General features: G+C 47.6%; 2 protein-coding genes and 1 pseudogene across 2 annotated transcripts; 1 reads left to right on the forward strand and 2 right to left on the reverse strand.

The window, feature by feature from the left end:
* Positions 1-6,669: 6,669 nt before the first annotated feature.
* Positions 6,670-7,629, forward strand: LOC137675530 (olfactory receptor 14C36-like). Its single transcript, XM_068421658.1, has one exon. The coding sequence runs from the start codon at positions 6,670-6,672 to the stop codon at positions 7,627-7,629; it is 960 nt and encodes a 319-aa protein (XP_068277759.1).
* A 1,340-nt stretch (positions 7,630-8,969) lies between these two features.
* On the reverse strand, positions 8,970-9,533 carry LOC137675513 (protein YIPF1 pseudogene; annotated as a pseudogene).
* Positions 9,534-13,917: 4,384 nt separating this feature from the next.
* Positions 13,918-22,094, reverse strand: LOC137675515 (olfactory receptor 6E1-like). The gene is made up of 3 exons (XM_068421643.1): positions 21,712-22,094; positions 21,367-21,370; positions 13,918-14,478 (listed from the first exon to the last, which is right to left on the reverse strand). Exons 1-3 carry the CDS (start codon positions 22,092-22,094, stop codon positions 13,918-13,920), a joined length of 948 nt encoding a protein of 315 aa, XP_068277744.1.
* Between the last annotated feature and the right edge of the window lie 247 nt (positions 22,095-22,341).

A 22,341-nucleotide genomic window follows, 5' to 3' on the forward strand; every position in this document is an offset into this window, starting at 1 on the left:
TCACTCTTCTCCTGCAGTGTTGGGCCATCACTCCAGGAGGTCATGCATCATCAAAGCTCGTGGATGTTTCCTGAAGTCCATCCAAGTGTGGGGAGTGAAAAAGCGAAAGAGGAGACCAAGGTCAGCTCATGGGACATGACTGAGTACAGCCATCCCCAGCAGCAGGCATTCCCCATCTCCCAGCTGCAGCCATGCTCACAAGATAGAACTGTCACTACCATGTGTGATTAGCCAAAGAGGGGCCTTCCTTCCTTCCATATTCCCAGGAAAACTTCCTCCTATTCCTCCACCTGCAGACATCAACTGCTTTCCATTGCTGGGCTCTGACACGGTTGTAAGGATTTGCTAAAGCCATCCGCCACCACCTTGTTTCTCCCTGACATCCCCTGACCCTCTCTCCCACACCTGCACATGGCCAATCCCTCCTGCTCAGGGCCTCTCGCTCTTCAGGAGAGGCCTTGAGCTTCTTGGTTCCTCCATGTGCTTATTCTAAACTTCCTCACTCACTCCAGAGCTCATGGTGAGCTTTCTTATCTGTAACAGGACCTTCATGACCCTCTCTTATGAAATGGTTTTCTTTTTATGGTCATTTGTGCAAAAAGCGTAGTCACAGAAAAGCACTAAATACATCCAAACAGATGCCGAGTGAAGTGCCATAAAGAACTGACGAGTTACCCCTGCAGCTCTGTCTTTCTTGCAAGGAGTCTGTCCTGAGAAGGGCATCCAGCCTCTGTCATTCTCTGGAGAGGCAAATCAGCAGTGTCCATGCCACCTGGGGAGAAAAAGGGTGACTTTTGAAAGACCATCCTTCATCTGAACAGCTTGGTTGTGTACTTGTGGAAGGGGTATCATGCCTTGTATTGCAAACACCTTTGTAATTTGCACTGCCCAGAACAGCTACCACAGATGCAGACTGCTGTGTTGCAGACATTTATATTTAGGGAGATTAACCTTTTTTTTTCTTTTTTTTTATTTTTATTTTTATTTTTATAACTACTGATACTCTTAGAAAAATCACACAAACACCTCAAAGACTGTTGCATTATGTGCATTTTAACATGATTATCCACAGAAGGGCCACCAGCTTTGTATCTCAAGAAATGGGATGCCAGAGGCCGAAGGAAGGACGGTTTAGGCACTGTCATGGGATCTGGGAACTGAAGCATGCTCCCATCTCCCCAGTACCTTCCCATCCTCAGTGAGGGGTATGAGAAACTCTGCCAACAAGGTCTGAAATCACAGACGTGACAAGTATCTTATGTCTAACTGCAGTCAATGTTGTCCTGACAGCTCAGGACTTGAGCGTCCATCCATGCAGGTACTTAAAAGATGTGTAGACATGGCGCTTAGGGATATGGTTTAGTGGTGGACTTGGCAGTGTTAGATGTACAGTTGGACTCGATGATCTTAAGTGTCTTTTGCAACCTAAATGATTCTATGATTCTATGACTTGAGTCAAAGCCTTCCCAATTCACACTACCTGCAGCTTCCCTCTGAGGTTGGCTGTTGTGTGGCATAACTGTCCTGGCTCTCCAGGCACGCTGGGTAATGGTTTGATGACCTCATTGGAAGTTTTCCCCTTCCTGAGATAAAAGACCTTTGATGAGAGAAGGTTGTAGAGATTTGGATTGCAGAGGTTTGAAGCAGTCCTCTCAAAATCTGAGCAGACTGAGCTTTGGAGCCAAGGGAAAAAAGAGAAGCTCTTATGGATGTTTTGGAATTAGTGGTACAACACTAATAATGGTAACAGGGAACTCCTTATTCTCAATGATGATGAACTAAAGCTCTTTAATTTCATTCCCAACAGTCATTCTTCCTTCTCAAAGCAGCTACTACATCTCAGTAGTTAGCCTCTTCCATTAAGTAGTGCTTTTTCTCTCACTTCTACTTCTTTTTTATCATTTAAAGATTACACCTCTTATACAAAACTGCCCCAAAATCATCTCTCTTCCATAATATGTCTCTTTTTTTTTTTCTGTTTTTAAGGATATGTGGCATAGGGGAGTTGTTTCTCTTTTAGCCAAAGTTGGTCAAGGGACAGACCCCAGGGTAGTGCGAAGGCACAAAGGAAGCCAGAATTTGTGTACACTGACACAACCACTGTTTCCAGTCTCTGAAGTCCTAACTGTGCAGCAGAGAGCCTGGAGTTCTGAGCTCCCTTCCTCTGCCCTACGTGACAGTATGTATAATGAAACTAACCTAGCCAATAAGTTGGGTTTGATTCTCTTCACAGCCTGAAGCACCACATGGGTCAGGACACAGGCCAGGACATCTAACAAGGACTCAAACTTCTCTGCACTTAAAGTTTAGGTGTTCCCAGGAATTTCAGGTGGCATGGCATGCCGATCCCTGGGTTCAAGGAGCTGGTCCTGTGCCTTGTCTCCATTTCTGTAATGGTGGCTTTGATGCCTGGCTGATGTGCAGACTCTGTACATGGATGCTGAAACCTATTGAGCAACCTGCTCTGGAAGGATTAACAAGGTAGGCTGTTCTTTTTGGAAGGGTATGCAGATAGCAAAAAAAAGAAGAACTTGGGTTGGGCCAAATGCAAAGGGACGCAGAAGATGCAGTCAGGTTTGGTTTAGGTCAGGGTACTTGTGAAGCAGCCCTGCACCTAATGTGAATTATTTTGGCGGTCAGAGAGAACCTGAGAGCTTTCCGTAATTTGAAAACATGAAAGGGTAGGAAGGACAGCATCATTCAGGCTCAAAGGGACCTTGGGAGGTGTCCCAACCAACCTCCTGCTCTAAGTAGAGTCAGACCAGATTACTCAGGGCTTTGTCCAAACACATCTTGGTCACTTTCCGGGATAGAGAGGATGCACGCTCCCTGGGAAAGAGCTTCCAGTGCTTGAGTATGCTCACGATTGAAAAGTTTCTCCCTTTATCTAGCATCCTTCCAAGCCCAACCACCCAGCTTGTTTTTTACACATCGACTTAAACATCAATGTAGACCATAATATCCTAACTTGGGCACAAGGGTATTGTGGGGGATGATGCTGAATGCCTTGCTGACTTCCAGGTAAGAGACCACCACTGCTCTCCCCATGTCCAGCAATCCTGTCCTTTCATCACAGAAAGCAAAGAGAATGGCCAGGCACAAACTACCCTGGGTAAACCCAGTCTCCTTCTCTTTCAGACACCCCAAATTGGGGTCCGAGTGGATGTGCTCTGGGGCCCAGCCTTTAGTTCCCCTGCTCATCCATTGGCAGGTTTTGAAAAGTGCATGCAATGTGTGAGTGCTGCCAGTCATCAGGGATGTCCCACAGTCTCCATGACCTCTCAAACATGAGGAGAGTGGCTTCACTGTGACATTGGCCTGCTGTCTCAGCTCCCTGGGATGCCTCCTCTCCTCTCCCATAGACTGATAAGGACTGCGTTAGTTCAAGTGACCCCTGACTTGATCCCCATCCACTGCTGGTTGTTCTCCTCCAGATTCCTGCCTCGAGTCACAGAGGCCTGGGAGGCCTTGCTGGTGAAGATGGAGAACAAGAAGACATAGAGAATCTCACCCCTAGCCCTTATTAAATTCAGGAGTGGCCACACATTGTCTTTGTTTCTTCTTTAACTGTTCCTGAAGTAGTAACAGCTCGTTACGGTGCCCTTGAATTGCTTTATAGGTTTAGACTGAGTTTGGATGTGGACTGTTGCTGTGTTTGGAGGATGCTGTCCTTGAAGACCAGATGAGCTATCCTCTGCCACTGTGCCTTGGCAGTTTATTCCATCAGTGGCACAGCTCTGTCTCCAGCACTAACGGCTCCAGCTCACCCCGTATGTGACCCTGGCTGAGGGCATTGCCTCACGTTTGGGCTGAAGCAGCCCCAGCTGTGGCACCAGGCGAGCTCTGACTTGCCATAAGGAACCCTGGTACCAAGTGTCCTTGTGTGCAAAGGCTTTGCTTCAGAGCAGAGACATGGTCAAAAGATTGCTGAATGTCTTCCTAGCCCTAGGACTACAAACCCGAATAAAATGTCTAAATTCACACAACTGAAGATGTCTGCCCCAGCCTGGAGAAATTAGATCCTTCGCTGTAATCTTCTTGGTGTCCTGTCTACTCATGGGACAAGAAAAAGTGACTCTCGTGCTCATATCATTTTCTAATAGGTGAAATGCCACTGCTGGAAAGAAATGTCTCTGCAGCGGTGAGAGAGGGAACACCAGTGATTACCTCAGCCTGTTTCATAGCAGGTTCCCCTGGAGCCCCAGGGACACCTGGAGGGAGCCCAGAGGGGACAGAGAAAGTGCTGCCTTGGGCTGGTCCTCTGCTGCTGAGCTGGGCTGGGTTCCTGGGAAGGAGGGAGTTCATGGACAATGGGCAGCGCTGCAGAGAGACAGCTCTGCCCAGGAGCATCTCCTCTGCAGAGCGCAGCAGGGCTGAGGGCACTGCCTGCAGGCAGTGAGGAGAGACAAGGGAGGCAGAGAGAGATGGCAGTCCGGAGTGGGAAGAGCACCGAGTGTTCACTAGGGGAGGAATCTTCACAGCTCTAAATACAGTAAGTCTCTGGGTGTAAAGCAGCACAGCTGCAGTTCCTTGAAGGATGTCCTAAAGCTGGTACATGCCACAGTTATGGAATCTGTCAGGAAGACCCTCGGAGTTTCTTTAGTGTAGAGGGGAAGGACATGCTCCAGAGCAGGGATTCCCCACTGCACCGTCAAAGGACTGGGTGTGATGGCTGCCTTCTCTGAGGGATGGCTTCAGGGATGTGATACCGGGTGTGCAGTGAGGGGTGCCCAGGGCTGTCCTTCAGAGTAGAGTCCCTGCATCCAAGGAGGCTGTGTGCTAGGGCAGGGACTCTGCTGCTTGCCAGGGTCAGCACTCAGCCTGCCTGGGGAGCTCCCTATGGTGCTGCAGGGAGAAGCTGTGGGTGGAAAGATCGACCCCCTTCAGGACAGGGAGGGTGCTTATGCTGGTGAGAGCGTGCTGTGTGTTACAGGGCTGCTCAGAGCTCCAGATCACCCCCACAGCAATTGCCGAGGGTCCCTTTGAAGAATGACATCAAGGCAGCATTTAGCTGAGAGGCAAAGAGTCTGTGCTTTCATTTTTCCACTCTTGGTTGGCTGGCTGGGCAGTGGGAGATGGGAATTTAGTTCTCTGCTCTTGAAAAGCACTGAGACCCCAGTTCTCATTAGCACTTGTCTGAGCTTCTCCTCAGCTCCTGCACACACAGAGATGTCCCTGGGCAGTGCCTCACTGCCAGAAGGTGTCTGCAGGGCAGAGCTGAGCACACAGTGTCTGGGATGGGCTCTGTGAGTACAGACAGGGAGGAGACCCAGGGACAGAGGAGCAGCTCTCGGCAGGGACAAGCTCCAGGCAGCAGAGAAATGGGCAGGGATGGAGCAGGTTCTGCTCCCAGAAACGCCATGGGAAGGGGGATTTGGACAACTCCTTGCTATCCCCTGCAGTGCAGACGCCTACCAAGGAGCAAACCCTTGGTCTCTTCTCACATGTCTGTTCTTAAGGCCATGGCTGGTCAGTCACTTTCTCAGCAGCTTCATCCCTTCAAAGGAGTAATTACCAAATACCTGACTGTCTGCCTTCCTCCTGGTTCCATCTACAGCAGCACTGTGGCATTTCTGCCTTTTTCCTCTCCTGTCTTTCCTTACCTTGTTCTTCTCACTGGACCTTCTGGGATGAGGTTGGGGTTAAGCTGCAATTCAGAGAACAGTGGGTCATGTGGTTCCTGCCATGCAGATGTATCCAGGGGAGTGAAGTGTCCAAGTCTTCACCTAATCTGTGGGTTCAGGGCAATGCAAATGAGCAGATTGTCCTTTCAGGACACCCCAAATTTAGGATATTTGACTCCTTCCGTGGGGGTTCCTGCTGGGGTGCAGGCTGCCCTCCACAAGCAAACACCTCTCCCATGACACCTCTGTGTTATCTAGCAGTCCCATGAAGACACTTAGGTGCTAAGGCCATGGAAATGCTGTTCATCGTCTGTATGCAGGCAGCTGTGCTGAGCCCTGTGTGTCCATAGCTGGGAGGGGAGAGCTGAGATCCTCCTCAGGTACGATGAGATGGGGTGAGAGGTTTGGAGACCAGTACTTGGTAACTGGATTCCTCTGCTCTCAGCAGTGTGCAGTTTCTGCTCAGGGGAACATCTGGGGGGAACGTCCTACAGCTCGAAGAGATGACACCACAGAGAAGCTGACACCAGAGCTGATGGACAGACTGACTGTCCTCAGTCTGCACTAACGGACAGTCCCTTTGGCTCTCTGGATCCTCCAGATTTCTCTTGCAGTGCAGCAGAAATGCCAAGGATTTCTGCCTTAAAAACACTCCTCAGGTTTGGTGGGGCAAGTAAAGCAGAAGACAAAACAAAATCCCCTCAGCTCTGTTCTGCAGCTGGGTGAACTGGGAGCAGAAATGCTGAAAAGGTCTTTGATATCATGAGTGGATTTCATGTGAGATCACACTGTGCTTCTATTTACCTCTTGCTGTAGGGCAGGACAGAGTCCCGCAGAGCCCACAGCAGAACCTCCTGCTCCAAGAGACACCATCAGCCTGCACCAACCACAGCTCGTGAAAGGCACCTGCCAAAAGTCTTCCTGAAAGGGGAGAGGCATTTTGGGGATTTCTATGAGAAACTGAATGTATTTTGCTTAGAGAAATCTGACTAAAATTTTTATTCCTTTTACTCCTTGGGCAGGTCCCCATGCCCAGAGGCAGCAAATGTCCAACAGCAGCTCCATCACCCAGTTCCTCCTCCTGGCATTTGCAGACACGCGGGAGCTGCAGCTCTTGCACTTCTGGCTCTTCCTGGGCATCTACATGGTTGTCTTCCTGGGCAATGGCCTCATCATCACCGCTATAGCCTGCGACTACTGCCTCCACACACCCATGTACTTCTTCCTCTTTAATCTCTCAATTCTTGACCCTGGCTCCATCTCCACGACTGTCCCCATATCCATAGCCAATTCCCTCTGGGACACCAGGACCATTTCCTACTCAGGATGTTCTGCCCAGGTCTTTTTCTTTTCGTTTTTTTTGTCAGCAGAATTATATCTTCTCACCGTCATGGCCTACGACCGCTACGTTGCCATCTGCAAACCCCTGCACTATGGGACCCTCCTGGGAACCAGAGCTTGTGTCCACATGGCAGCGGCTGCCTGGGGCAGTGGGTTTCTCAATGCTCTGCTGCACACGGCCAATACATTTTCACTACCCCTCTGCCGAGGCAATGCTGTGGAGCAGTTCTTCTGTGAAATCCCCCACATCCTCAAGCTCTCCTGCGCACAGTCCGACCTCAGGGAAGTTGGACTTGTCATGTTTAGTGCTTTTGTATTTTCCTGTTGTTTTGTTTTCATTGTGCTGTCCTATGTGCAGATCTTCAGGGCTGTGCTGAGGATCCCCTCTGAGCAGGGACGCCACAAAGCCTTTTCCACGTGCCTCCCACACCTCGCCGTGGTCTCCCTGTTTATCAGCACTGGTATGTTTACCTACTTGAAGCCTCCATCCATCTCATCCCCATCCCTGGATCTGGTGGTGGCAGTTCTGTATTCTGTGGTGCCTCCAGCAGTGAACCCCCTCATCTACAGCATGAGGAACCAGGAGCTCAAGGAGTCCATCAGGAAAGTTATTTCAGGGATAGTTCTCAATAGTGGTAAATTTTTCATTGCTCTTCAGGAATGACTCCCATGGTGCCCCATTACAGGCCTGTTCTTTGTTTGCTGTTTTATCATTTGTTATCATTATCTATATTGTTATTAGTTTTTGTTATTTTCCCACATAAATGACTGAATGCATCTTACTTCTCTTGGGGAATGAACCTGCTCTGTCTATCCTGGAGCTGATATAAAAGTGTGTTTTTCACAGGGACTGAGCTGTCACTCTCATCACATCTCTGAAATAAAATGGGATTTCTCCAGTGACTGACATTTGTGCTCTTCTTCCAAAGCTGATGTCAACAAAAGGCTCAAGGAATTTCACCCCAAAAGGGCTTAATTCTCCGTCCAGTTGGAAGAGAAAAGCTCATGGTCCCATTGGTAGCACTTAGAGCCTGAGGACTGGATTTTGGACTCACCCATTGGTGTGTGGTGACTGTGGAGACCGTGAATGGTCAGTGAGGTACATACCCAGGGCTTTTTAAGACATGCCAGTGCAGAAGAAATTCTCCAGGAAGGTAATCTAGAGCTTCATGGAGATTCTTGGTGTTCTACGGGGACAGCGTGTGCCTGCGGTAAGCGGTGATTGGAGCCCCACTAAGTGAGGGATCACCCAAGGTGGAAACATCCAAATGGAAAGTGCTAAATAACGATGTTTGCAACGAAAAAAGATGGAGAAACCCAACCATACGCAAACCAACTTCAACAGGGAACAGCACCTTTGCAGCCACCGCACCAACAACAGAACACACACAACCATGGACAGCACAACTGTCCCCATCCTGTTGCCTTCTCAGGCTGATCTGGTGTGAAGGCCATGAGTGGTCTGGTCATCCTCTGCAGCACTTACCCATGGGCACACACACCCACGGTCACTCCAGTAAGGGCCTGAGTTTTGCTCTGCCCAGGTGTCCTATGCATTCTTGGAGCCATTACTCACTTGGCAACTTCAGCCTTGGGTCTCTCCACATCCTGGTGTCCTCCTCTTCCAACCAGCCCCACTTGGAAGCGGCCAGCAAAGCATGTACGTACATTCACACACACACAAACGCGCTCGCGCGAGCACACACTAATGAGCACACTCACCCAGCAAATAGCCAGGAGCAGAGGTTAAGAATAAGGCAGGACACACCATGGTGATTGGGCACAGGTTTTATACATTAAATTACTGTACAGATGGAGAAACAGGCATCATAATCTTATTTACTGACTCTTTGTTACTGTTCTTCCACTGTGAGCAATGATAATAGGTACAGGAAAATCCACTTCAGGGGCATCAAAAAAGTATGCCAGACAGCCAACAGCCAGCAGGGCATGAAGCAGAGCAATGGTCCCCATGGTCACCAGAGTGATCCTCTGGTTGTAATCTCAGACAGCGGGCCTACATGTCATCATCAAATCAGACCCTGAAAGGCACAGGGAGAACATCACCAGCACCCAGCGCACCACTTTCTGCAGAACGTTCCATAAAACTGCTGTGGGCATGTAAGTGAAGAGGGAGTAGCCATATACACACACTATCACCAGGAATGAGTAGGAGACAATATTCATAACTTTACTGTTCCTCCACATCAGGAATCCCCAGAGAGCAAGCGGAACAAGCCAAGCATAGACATAAATCATCGTTGCTGCTATGGACACTTTTCTGAACTCTGGCACATAGTGGTATGTTGTCTTGCCCAGATGGATGAGGAGATTAGAGAGATTGCCACTAACAGCAATGGTAAAGACGAGTGTGGCACATATCCAAAAGGGACCGTAAAGGTCAGGATTGCTGCAGATATACAGCCTTACAAAGTTCTTCACTGGTACTGGGAAAACAGAACCTTTGATTCTGTCCAGGACCTGGTATGTGTCCAAATCAAAGAACGTCTGGTAGTACTCAGATGTCCAGAAAGGGGAACTTTTCTTCTGTCCTGCAAGCAGCTCTGTTTGGACAGATCAGCACTGAGATCAGCTGCAGCTGGCCCCTTGCATCCCTCCCCATCCACAGGTTTCATCCTCCCACTCCACCCGGATCCCTCCCTTTCTGTCCCCCAGGACCCTCCCCAATTAACAACTGCCACCCATTACTTTTTTCCACAAAGGTATCAGCTTTGTTCCATTCGTACCATCATTTGGTAGTTGGGATAACATTGCCTAAGTCATCTGGGCCTTAAACAGCATCACTGATGGGTTCCCCTGGCACCGCTGGCCTTACAAGACTTGACTAACCAGAAGCTCCCTAATGCTCCCCTCCAGTTCCCTGTGCAGTTTGGCCTCTGTTCATGTATCTGCTCTTCAGCCACTTGTGGGATCCAGCTGGGACATATGGTGCTGACTGGACTTCTAGTCCCTTCTCACACGGATCTCTGTCACATACCACAGTTCCTCATGCCATGTCCCATATGTTCCCATCTGATGTGCGAGAGTCTTCACCTCAGGGCAGGGCCTGACCAGGGGCTCACTCATCTGCCTGCAGCCTTCACTTCTGGTGCTTCTGAGGACCTCATGATGCCATTGCTGTCATGAGGTGACCTCCAAGCAGCCACCCAACCATGTTGGTGTTACCCACATCTACTCTCTCTGAGACACAGTCATCTGTGTCATGTTGGGGTTTGTGATGTGCTTGATGATGTCATAGTACCTGCCTGCCTGCTGCAATTCAATCAGGTTGCAAAAGAGGTGACCTCAAAATCAACCTCCCAGCTATGATGTCTCTCCTGACATCTCTCTCTTCCTGCAGCAGAAGTAGCCTCCCAGCCAACCTCCCACACACTTACACACCTCTCCTCTCCCCTCCCCTCCCCAGCAGTGTAATTTCTGCTGGGCAGGCAGAAACACGCTCGCCCACAGGGACTGCAGAGCCCTGGTGGGACAGCTGGAGTGATGGGAGGGCAGCCATTGTTGGCCAGGGCTCCTGTCAGGAAATCAGGCAGGCAGATGAGGAAGTAGATGTCAGCTCTGTGAAAAGGGGAGGCTGGTGTGCACAGAGACTTCCCTTGGAGAAAGGACCCCACAATCTGCTGGAAGGGCAGCAGGGCTGGGCACAAGCAAACCAGGAGATTCCTGCAGGGTGTGGAAGACAGCATTTTGACAGAGACAGTCCATGAGCTGACTAGAGCTGGTCTCTTATTGACAAAGTGGATCTGGCTGGGGATGGGAAGGATGAGGGCAGCTGTGGCTGCAATGACCAATGAGTTGGTGGAGAAGTAGGACAACTAGCAGAATGACTGCAGGACTGCAGGATCGCTGATTTCAGTTTGCTGAGGATCTGCTTGGACTGTCCTGGAGGACAAAGGGGCTGTGAGATCCTCTTGGATCTTCAGCGACAATGTCCTCAAAGCCCAGGAAGAAGCCAATCTGATGTGCAGTGAGTTGAGCAGGGCCTGGCAAGAGGTCAACATGGATGAACAGGAACCCCCCTGACTAGAAGGTCAAACATCAGAAAAAACTTCAGGTAGGCTGGAGGGAGAACAGACTGCCCAGGAGACAGAGAGACACCTGGCCTGTGGGTGCAGGGATGGTGCCAGCAAAGCCAAAGCTCAGCAGTAGCTGGAAATGGCCATGCATGAGGAGGGCACTCAGAAGGGCTTCTCTGAATGTGTTGTCAGCATAAGGAAGGCAGCTGAGGGAATCCTTGTCCATTGGCCAGTGGGGCAGAGGATGGGGTGGCAAAGATAGTATAAATACAGTAATTCCTCAGAACAGAGATTCTCACTTGAGAGTCCTGGTAGGAAATGCATTTTGTTGAGTAACTGGACACACCTATACATTTACATCCACATATATCTACAGTTTTAGCTAAAACTATGGAAATAGATATATGAACATAATCTAGAAAGATGTGAATATACCCACAGAGAAAAACAGATAATAGGGATACGATGAAATCAGCACAAATCTATGGTAACTATGATCAGCACAAACCTTATTCCATGTACTAATGTGCACATTGGTCAGGTTTAAATGTACCTTCATTGTCATTAAGGCTGTCATCCACCTTGCAATTGCATTAAGTGAGGAGTACTGTTGCTAAGAGGTGGTTTGGGATGTGTTATAATTATGATACACAAACAGGAGCACGGGCTACCTTAGTTTTTTCCATGTACATACACTTACCCATTGGCTATTACTGGTGTTTACAGAGAAGTTACAGTCCATTATGATGTTCTCATTGGGTACCATTAGAGTTTAATTCTTGTGGGCCACTAATATGTGATTAGTTTCTTTGTATGTCTGTAGTAGTCATTTCACCTGGTTGTCAAAATCATGCGTGGCTTCTGATCCAGTGTTACTACAAATATTTAAGTTTAGATAAATCTTAGACCTTAGGGTTAGTGTAACATTATTGCCTACTATCAGTTCTCTCTTTTTTTTTTTTTTTTTATTTTTATGTTTAAGCACAAATGTGTATTTAATTCACCTTAATGGGTACAATAAATACTCCCCAACAATTCTTTAATGGTAGCGACCCCATCCGCAGCCCATCTTATCACTACCCTTCCTAGTCAGACCAAGTCACTTCTATTAGGTTCTTATTTTTGAGCATAACCTTAAATCAGAAATCCTGGTGTTGCCAAATTGTTATCAATAAAATAGATAATATTCAACCTCAGGAATATCTGTCTGTGACACCAGTCAATGTCAGAGGCCAATATTTTCTGACAAGGTTCTCTTAGATGTTCATCACATGGAGAGTGCAATGTTCAATATCAAATTTACTTATTTGAGGATGGTTGATGTTACACGGGATTTCTGACTGAGCAGAGTGATACAAAATATACTGCATCACACCATACAAATGTAAGTTACACTTAGCAAAATATAGCAATTGCAATACACACTTCAATCCCAATACCAATTTGATTCCTATTACCGGTCTCTATAATGTCCTCACCATCACGATGCTACGCATCCCCAGTCACCAGGAAGGAATACATTGACTGAAGCCAGTTCAAGCCCCTTGCTGTCTTTGAAATCCTTTTGTGAGCTGTTTAGTTTTTACACTCTGTGTTGGGCTGAGCTATGAATTCACTCCCCTCATGCTGGTCTGGCTATGTCATGGGGAAACCTTTACACCACCAGTTGATCCACTCAACTGTAATCTAGTCAGTCGATCCACAGCAAAGGCCACCCTCCGGTCTGTTTCATGCTGAGATAACTCCACTTTAACAGTGGTGGTCCGTTGCACCCTATGTTATTCTCTGAGCTTCACAGGCACATTGCCCTTGCCCATCTCCTCTGAGCCTTAGGCTGGTGTAGGGGCTCATTGGTCAACCACAACAGGGGTTAGAGAAGAGGGGTTTTGGGGTCTGGCATTTTTTTGGAGAGAGCTTAAGGTCTACTCATAATCCTTGGGGCTTCAAAGGGTGGACCTCAAGGGTGTGTCCCTCACCTGTGCAAAGTATTACATGTTGCTTGGCATATAGTTCAGTGCACCTGGCCTTGCCTATTGAAAAGTTGAGCTTCCAAGTCTACGGGGAGTACAGTTTCTCTGAAGTGCTATAGAGCACTACAGTAGGAGACAGTATCATCCTCTAGAGTCCTGATTCCTCCCCATTGATTATTGAAGGAGGCTGGACAATAAACTCTGGTTTTTAGATTTTAAGTTACAAAAGTCTATGCTTGAAAGTGCTAATTCCACTGTGTGAATTTGTTCCATGAGCTGACAATATTGCCTCATAAGGACTAGACTTATTTTGGCAAGATTGATGTAGACACAGTTGCGTTGTTACTCAAGAACTAAATTACTGCCAAATATTCTGGATTTTGTAGCAGTTTAAAAGAGAGGTAATGTTAAATGGATAAAATAGACTTTATTTCAGTGATGTTCTTGTACTAACCAGGAGGTTAATGAGGAGGTGTTAGTGCCATTTGGTAGACAAATAAAGCAATTACAGTAAAGCAATTACAGTTCTCTCTGTTCTGCTAATAAAAAAAGAAGTTCAGCAAGGCTCTACTACCAATATAATCAGGAAACCAGATTTAGGAGCCAGCAAAAGCAGCACCGGAACTGGAGGAAGGTGCAGCTTGTTGAGAACTTGGTGTGCCATGAAAGGAGAAACTCCTTAGCTTGCTGCTTCTTGCTTTAGTTTTGGTACTTAGAGAATGCCATTAGTGGTAATTACCAAGTTTTTGTAAAGCACTTCCAGGCCACCTGAAAGGCATCCCGATGTAAGAATTAGGTCCTCTTATTATGTTATGTTGCAGCAGAGATCCTGTTATATTAATTTCAGGAAACTGTTCTCAGAAAGAAGGCTGACATTTCATCAAAGCACCGTAATCATGTGTCTGCCCTCCCTAAAACTTTCTCTATCACTTATAAAATCTCTTCTCAGAAAGGCAGCTGTCTACTGGAGGTTATCATGCTTCTCTTTAAGCTGGCCTTGAGGGCATCTTTCATCTGCTGGTTCCTCAGGCTGAAGATAAAGGGGCTCATCAGAGGAGTTACCACTGTGTTGAGAAGGGCCACTGCCTTGTTATAGGAAATGTGGTGATTTGAAGTCTGGACATACATGAAGATGCAACTACCATAGCCCAAGATGACAATGGTGAAATGAGAGGAGCAAGTAGAGAATGCCTTGTGCCGTGAGGAAGCTGAGGGCAACCTAAGTATGGTGTTAATGATGTATAGGTAGGACAGTGCTGTCATGCCCAGTGAGACGAGGAGGATGATGGACGAGGCCATGAAGGTGATCAGCTCCACAATTTGTGTTTCTGCACAGGACAACTTGATCAAAAGCACGCTGTCACAGAAGAAGTGGTCAATATGATTGGCATTGCAGAAGGGCAGCCGGGCAACCAGGATGGTGGGGATAATGGTGACCAGGAAGCCTGCAGTCCATGAGCCCAACAGCAGCTGAAGGCAAAGTTGACTGTTCATGAGCATGGGGTACTGAAGAGGGTGTCACGGTTTAAAGCTGGGCTGGCGATTAAACCTGCAGCAGACGCTCTCTGTTAACCCTCCCCCCCCACCCAAAGGGAAAGGGAAAGGGAAAAGGGAGAGAGACTTACGGGTTGGAAAGTTAAAACAGTTTTAATAAACCTATAATAATGAAAAAGAGTATAATAATAATATTGGAATAATCAAATATATACAAATATATATACAAAACCAAGATCGAGCTCCCCCGATGTCGGCAACGTCACCACCGGCACTGCAGGGCAGGCTCCGGGAAGGCCCAGGCTGGGCCTAGCGACGGTCGAGAGCTGGATTCAGGGATGCAGATCAGAATCGGGGGCAGCAGGAAAACAGTCGGAGTCCTCCTTGGACACCAGCCATAGCAGAAAAAGCAAGAGCGAGCAAGAGGGGAGAGACCCTCGTGATCCCCCCGCTTTATACCGAGAATGACGTGTATGGGATGGAATACCCTCGTTGGTCAATTTTGGGTCACCTGCCCTGTCTGCTCCCCCCTGCAGCTGCGACCCCCCCTTCAGCTTTTCACTTGTAAGCAGTGAGGAATCCAGCGGTGACCTTGGTTTCTCTAAGAAAAAAGTACAGCAAGAGCCTTACTGCACAACATCCCTACCGGTGCCTCAGCGATAACTACAAACTTCGAGCGTTATCAGTCCTGGAAGCAGACACTGTCTGCAAAAACACGCAGTTAGTTTCAGAAAGTGCAGTTATTTAGAGGAGACTTAGCTGAAAGTAAAAATCACTGAAAGGAAAATCGGCCTGGTTTAGGCCAAACCAGGACATTCCACCCCTTATTCCATACCATTCACGTCATACTCAGATCACCACTAACTTTTCATTTTAAAATATATACAGATAACATTAGTTTATGATTCATCTCTATACAGAAAAAAAAAGTTCATCAAGTTCATTTAGTTCAGGATTGTGGGTTTCCATCTGGCTAGGAGTCTCTCAGGGCAGGAGACATGGTATGAGTTTTGTCACAGTTCATGCCCACGGGTTGCAGGTTAAAGATGTCAGTCTCGAGGAGGTTACTGGACGCCACTTGCAGCTAGCTCTGGTCTCGTCACCACTGTCTTAACCTGAAAGACACTTATGAACACTGTTAGTATTATGCAGCAATTAACATCATGCAGTTCAGAATTAAGTATTCTCACCCAAGATCAGATCACCTTCAGGGACACATCGGACTCCACCATCCTGCAGCATCACCCACCAAGTACATCCAGGTCCTTGAGCAAAAGCAATCCCATGAATGGGTTTACCTTTGCCTGTAGCAGGAAGAACCCAGACAGTTTTCCCCAACAGATTCCTTTCATGCACCACAGGGACTTTATCCCCTTCTACTGTATGTAAAAGATCTGACTGAGCAGGGCCAGCTCGGTTGATAGATCCTCTGGTGTTAACTAGCCAGGTAGCTTGTGCCAAATGCTTATCCCAGTTTTTAAAGGTTCCACCCCCCATTGCTTTTAGGGTAGTTTTTAACAGCCCATTATACCGTTCAATTTTCCCAGATGCTGGTGCATGATAGGGGATGTGATATACCCATTCGATGCCATGCTCTTTGGCCCAGTTATCTATGAGACTGTTTTTGAAATGAGTCCCATTGTCCGACTCAATTCTCTCTGGTGTGCCATGTCGCCACAAGATTTGCTTTTCAAGGCCCAGAATAGTGTTCAGGGCAGTGGCATGGGGCACAGAGTATGTTTCCAGCCATCCGGTGGTTGCCTCCACCATGGTAAGCACATAGCGTTTACCCTGGCGGGTTTGAGGGAGTGTGATATAGTCAATTTGCCAGGCCTCCCCATATTTATATTTCAACCACCGCCCCCCATACCACAAAGGTTTTAACCGTTTGGTTTGCTTAATTGCGGCGCATGTTTCACAATCATGGATAACCTGTGCAATAGAGTCCATAGTTAAGTCCACCCCTCGGTCACGAGCCCATCTGTATGTTGCATCTTTTCCTTGATGACCTGAAGTGTCATGAGCCCACCGAGCTAAAAATAGTTCACCTTTATGTTCCCAGTCCAAATCTATTTGGAACACTTTAGCAGCCTGATCTGCTTGTTGGTTGTTTCGATGTTCCTCAGTTGCCCGACTTTTAGGTACGTGAGCATCTACATGACGTACCTTCACGACTAGTTTCTCTAGCCGAGTAGCAATATCTTGCCACAGTTCAACAGCCCAAATAGGTTTACCTTTACGCTGCCAGTTGCTTCGCTTCCACTGCTTTAACCACCCCCACAAGGCATTTGCTACCATCCATGAGTCAGTATAAAGATACAGCCTTGGCCACTTTTCTCGTTCAGCCATGCCTAAAGCCAGCTGGATGGCTTTTACCTCTGCAAATTGACTTGATTCACCTTGTCCTTCTGTGGCTTCTGTGATTCGTCGTATGGGACTCCATACAGCAGCTTTCCACTTCCGATGCTTTCCTACAAGACGGCAGGATCCATCGGTGAACAGGGCATACTGCTTCTCATCCTCTGGTAGTTCATTATATGGTGGGGCTTCTTCAGCACGTGTCACCTCCTTTTCTGGTGGCATTCCGAAGTCTTTGCCTTCTGGCCAGTCCATGATCACTTCTAAGATTCCTGGGCGATTAGGGTTTCCTATTCGAGCCCTCTGTGTAATTAATGCAATCCATTTACTCCATGTAGCATCAGTTGCATGATGGGTAGTGGGAACCTTACCCTTGAACATCCAGCCTAGTACTGGTAATCGAGGTGCCAGGAGAAGTTGTGCCTCAGTACCAATTACCTCTGAAGCAGCTCTAACTCCTTCATATGCTGCCAGTATCTCTTTTTCAGTTGGGGTGTAATTGGCCTCGGAACCCTTGTATCCTCGACTCCAAAATCCTAGGGGTCGACCTCGAGTCTCCCCTGGTACTTTCTGCCAGAGGCTCCAGGTAGGACCATTGTCCCCAGCTGAGGTGTAGAGCACATTTTTAACATCTTGTCCCGTACGGACTGGTCCAAGGGCTACTGCATGCACAATCTCTTGTTTAATCTGTTCAAAGGCCTGTCGTTGTTCAGGACCCCACTGAAAATCATTCTTCTTTCTGGTCACTTGATAAAGAGGGCGTACAATCTGGCTGTAATCTGGAATATGCATTCTCCAGAAACCCACAACGCCTAAGAAGGCTTGTGTTTCCTTTTTGTTAGTAGGTGGGGACATAGCTGTTATTTTGTTGATCACCTCTATCGGGATCTGGCGACGCCCATCTTGCCATTTAATCCCTAAAAACTGGATCTCCCGGGCAGGTCCCTTGACCTTGCCTCTTTTTATGGCAAAACCAGCTTTCAGAAGAATTTGGATTATTTTCTCCCCTTTGTCAAAAACTTCTGCTGCTGTATCACCCCATACAATGATGTCATCAATGTATTGCAAATGTTCTGGAGATCCACCCTTTTCTAGTGCAGTCTGGATCAGTCCATGGCAAATAGTAGGACTGTGTTTCCACCCCTGGGGCAGTCGATTCCAGGTGTACTGGATACCTCTCCAGGTGAAAGCAAACTGTGGCCTGCACTTTGGTGCCAAAGGAATAGAGAAAAATGCATTAGCAATGTCTATGGTGGCGTACCACTTGGCTGCCTTTGACTCCAGTTCGTATTGAAGTTCTAGCATGTCTGGCACAGCAGCACTCAGTGGTGGCGTAACTTCATTTAGGCCACGATAGTCCACAGTTAATCTCCATTCTCCATCAGACTTTCGCACTGGCCATATAGGACTATTAAAGGGTGAGCGAGTCTTACTAATCACTCCTTGATTTTCTAATTGTCTAATCAGTTTATGAATGGGGATCAGGGAGTCTCGATTGGTGCGATATTGTCGTCGGTGCACCGTGGTAGTAGCAATTGGCACCTGTTGTTCTTCAACCTTCAGCAACCCCACAACAGAAGGATCCTCTGAGAGGCCAGGCAAGGTAGACAGCTGTTTAATGTCCTCAGTCTCTACAGCTGCTATACCAAAGGCCCATCTATACCCTTTTGGGTCCTTAAAATACCCTCTCTTGAGGTAGTCTATGCCAAGGATGCACGGAGCATCTGGGCCAGTCACAATGGGGTGCTTTTTCCATTCATTTTCAGTTAGGCTCACTTCGGCCTCCAATACAGATAACACTTGAGATCCTCCTGTTACTCCTGAAATACTGATAGGTTCTGCCCCTTTATGATCCGATGGCATTAGGGTGCACTGTGCACCAGTGTCTACCAAGGCTCGATACCTTTGTGGTTTTGATGTGCCAGGCCATCGAATCCACACAGTCCAATAAACTCTGTTGTCCCTTTCCTCCACCTGGCTGGAGGCAGGGCCCCCCCTAATCAAGAAATGGATTTGTGCTGCTCACAGGGACTGGACCTTCATTTCTCCTATTCACACTTTGGAAAAAGGAATTTGAGGCCCATCTCCCCTGACTGGGGTCCTGCTCACTGGTAACTGGAGCAGCCATCCTCCTAGAAAAATTCTCTCTGGTATTTCTTTTAGCTTGCAACTCACGTATTCGTGCCTGTAGGGTACTGGTAGGTTGTCCATGCCATCTGTTCATGTCCTCCCCATAACCACGCAGGGCAAACCACAGGATACCTCGTGATGTGTTCCGTTTCCTTTGAGCTGGTCCTGTAGGAGGGAGTTTTCTCCTAACAGCTGCAACGCGTGCCTGTGTAGGTAGAGAGTCAAGTTTATTCTCTATCCTGGAGAGTTTGTCTGACAGTTGTTTAAATGAGTCCTTGTTTTCCTTTGTCAGTTTTTCCACAGCCGAGACACGGGCCTGCAGTGGGGAAGAAATACTATCTTCATACTGTCGCATACAGTTAGCCATTTCATCCACACTAGGTCGTGCCATAGCATTTTCTCCCCAGACTAATATTGACAATGTATGGGTATATGTCGGTGGAGCATTCTTCACAACCTTCCGGAACATGGATCGGTTGCATTCCACTTCATCAGGATCTACAGGATCTACAATGTCCCGTGGGTGTCTATAAATGATCTCTTGCACAGCTAGTTGTCTAAGGTAGTTAATACCTTTTTCTATAGTGGTCCATTTGCTCAGGTGGCTCATAACATCATCTTTATAGGGATACCTGCTCTTTACAGCTGACAAGAGTCGCCTCCAGAGACTGATAGTGTTTGACTTTCTTGCAAGCGCCTTATCAATACCACCATCTCTGGACAGGGATCCCAACTGTCTGGCTTCTCTGCCATCTAATTGCATGCTATCTGCCCCATTATCCCAGCATCGGAGCAGCCAGGTAATAATTGGCTCACCATCATAACGGCTGAAATCTTTCCTTATATTTCTCAGGTCCTTCAGGGATAAGGAGTGGTAGGTTATCTCTACATCCGAGTCCTCCTCCTGTGATAGTTCTGCTTTAGAACGACCTTTCTTCTGTGATGGGTCTGCTTTAAAATGACGATCAAGGGAACCCCCATCTGTGTCGGGCCCTGACTCTGCCTGAGAAGGGCCCTCACCTGGGTCATGTGATGGCTCTGCCTTAGAAGGCTCTGAGTCATCATCCTCCTCTTCACGAGCTGATTTCTTTTGGTATTTCTTCCTGGTTACAGGAGCAATTGGTACAGATTCGTTAGATGCTGGGGTCTGAGTAGATGCAGTGGCTGTCGTGGGAGTGCTGAGACTCGTTAGAGTCTGAGTAACTGCAGTGGCCATCTTGGGGGGTGTAGCAGCTGCGGTGCGAGCTGTAGCGGCAGCACACGCTGTAGGATCTGAGGTGGCTGCATAACACCTACACCTGTCCCTGCACCGATATTTAATCTTATCCCACATCAGAAACACATTCAGGACAACCGAAAATAAAAACATGCCACCTAGACAGCACCATCCTAATTTCACAAAATCTAGAGGAACCAGCTTGGCAGAAAAGGAGAAGGTACTATTTCCTGAAGTAAAACTGGAAGTGTAATCATTAACAGAATCAGCTAAAGGACGCCTGGAGCGTGCAGATGAAGTCGCTGCTACTGATTCGCGATTAAAACTGCCCATCATTGTGTTATAGAGATAAGAGATCGGAATAGGAACTGCCCAGTTTATCACAGCATAAATCAGTATCAAACCCCATACCAAAACAATACATTTCGACCAGCGCCCACTGCTAAACCGCATGTAAACATTCATAAGAAGCAAACAATAACACAGTGCCCACGGCAGGTAAGGCATCATTGCAATACTCAACTGTGAAAGAAACTCCATAAAAAGACGAGATAACACAGTACTCAAAAATGACATCAGCATCTTCCCTATCTGTTTTAATTTCCAACCCCTCGTAAATCTCAAAGGAAGAAATCTGATACTCTCTCAGCTGAGCTCTCCGGGTCTCCTCCCGCCGGAGCCGGGATTCGACTTATCAGAGGAACCTGTTGGAGCTTCTCTCGTGCCCCACGTTGGGCGCCAATTAAATCTGTCACGGTTTAAAGCTGGGCTGGCGATTAAACCTGCAGCAGACGCTCTCTGTTAACCCTCCCCCCCCACCCAAAGGGAAAGGGAAAGGGAAAAGGGAGAGAGACTTACGGGTTGGAAAGTTAAAACAGTTTTAATAAACCTATAATAATGAAAAAGAGTATAATAATAATATTGGAATAATCAAATATATACAAATATATATACAAAACCAAGATCGAGCTCCCCCGATGTCGGCAACGTCACCACCGGCACTGCAGGGCAGGCTCCGGGAAGGCCCAGGCTGGGCCTAGCGACGGTCGAGAGCTGGATTCAGGGATGCAGATCAGAATCGGGGGCAGCAGGAAAACAGTCGGAGTCCTCCTTGGACACCAGCCATAGCAGAAAAAGCAAGAGCGAGCAAGAGGGGAGAGACCCTCGTGATCCCCCCGCTTTATACCGAGAATGACGTGTCTGGGATGGAATACCCTCGTTGGTCAATTTTGGGTCACCTGCCCTGTCTGCTCCCCCCTGCAGCTGCGACCCTCCCTTCAGCTTTTCACTTGTAAGCAGTGAGGAATCCAGCGGTGACCTTGGTTTCTCTAAGAAAAAAGTACAGCAAGAGCCTTACTGCACAACATCCCTACCGGTGCCTCAGCGATAACTACAAACTTCGAGCGTTATCAGTCCTGGAAGCAGACACTGTCTGCAAAAACATGCAGTTAGTTTCAGAAAGTGCAGTTATTTAGAGGAGACTTAGCTGAAAGTAAAAATCACTGAAAGGAAAATCGGCCTGGTTTAGGCCAAACCAGGACAGAGGGTAACATATGGCCACGTAACGGTCATAGGAAATGACAGCCAGAAGGAGAAACTCGATGGAGCCCAAGAGGTAGTAGAAGTAGCACTGAGTTAAGCAAGCTGAGTAGGAGATGGCCTTGCTGCCCGTCAGCAAGCTCCCTACTGCTCTGGGTATGATGAATGTTGCAATGAAGATTTCCAACAAGGAGAAGTTACAGAGGAAAAAGTACATGGGTGTGTAGAGGTCTCTTTCAGAAAGAATGAGGAAAATTATCATCAGGTTTCCAGCTAAGATCACCAGGTATGAAGCCAGGAAAGCGATTGCTATTAGGCGCTCCTGATAGTGGAGGGAGGGGAAGCCCAAGAGGAGGAACAGTGTAACCGTCGTACAGTTCAACATATCTGCACCCAAGTTTCAGTGAGCAAGGGAAGTTGGTCAATGGAGGAAACAATGTTAAAAGGAGACCCAGAGAAAGAACACAGAAGGATAAGAAAAGAGATGAATGGGGGCACTCCCCAAAATTCTGGAAGGCAAACAGAAAAGAGAAGAGAGTTAACCTGTAGCAGGAAGATACCCTTTTATAGAGCAATACCAAGCTTGGTGTGGGGGGGTTAGAGTAGGAATACGTTATAACCTATATGAAAGG

The sequence above is a fragment of the Nyctibius grandis genome, chromosome 34 (assembly GCF_013368605.1).
Source record: "Nyctibius grandis isolate bNycGra1 chromosome 34, bNycGra1.pri, whole genome shotgun sequence".
NCBI lineage: Eukaryota > Metazoa > Chordata > Aves > Nyctibiiformes > Nyctibiidae > Nyctibius > Nyctibius grandis.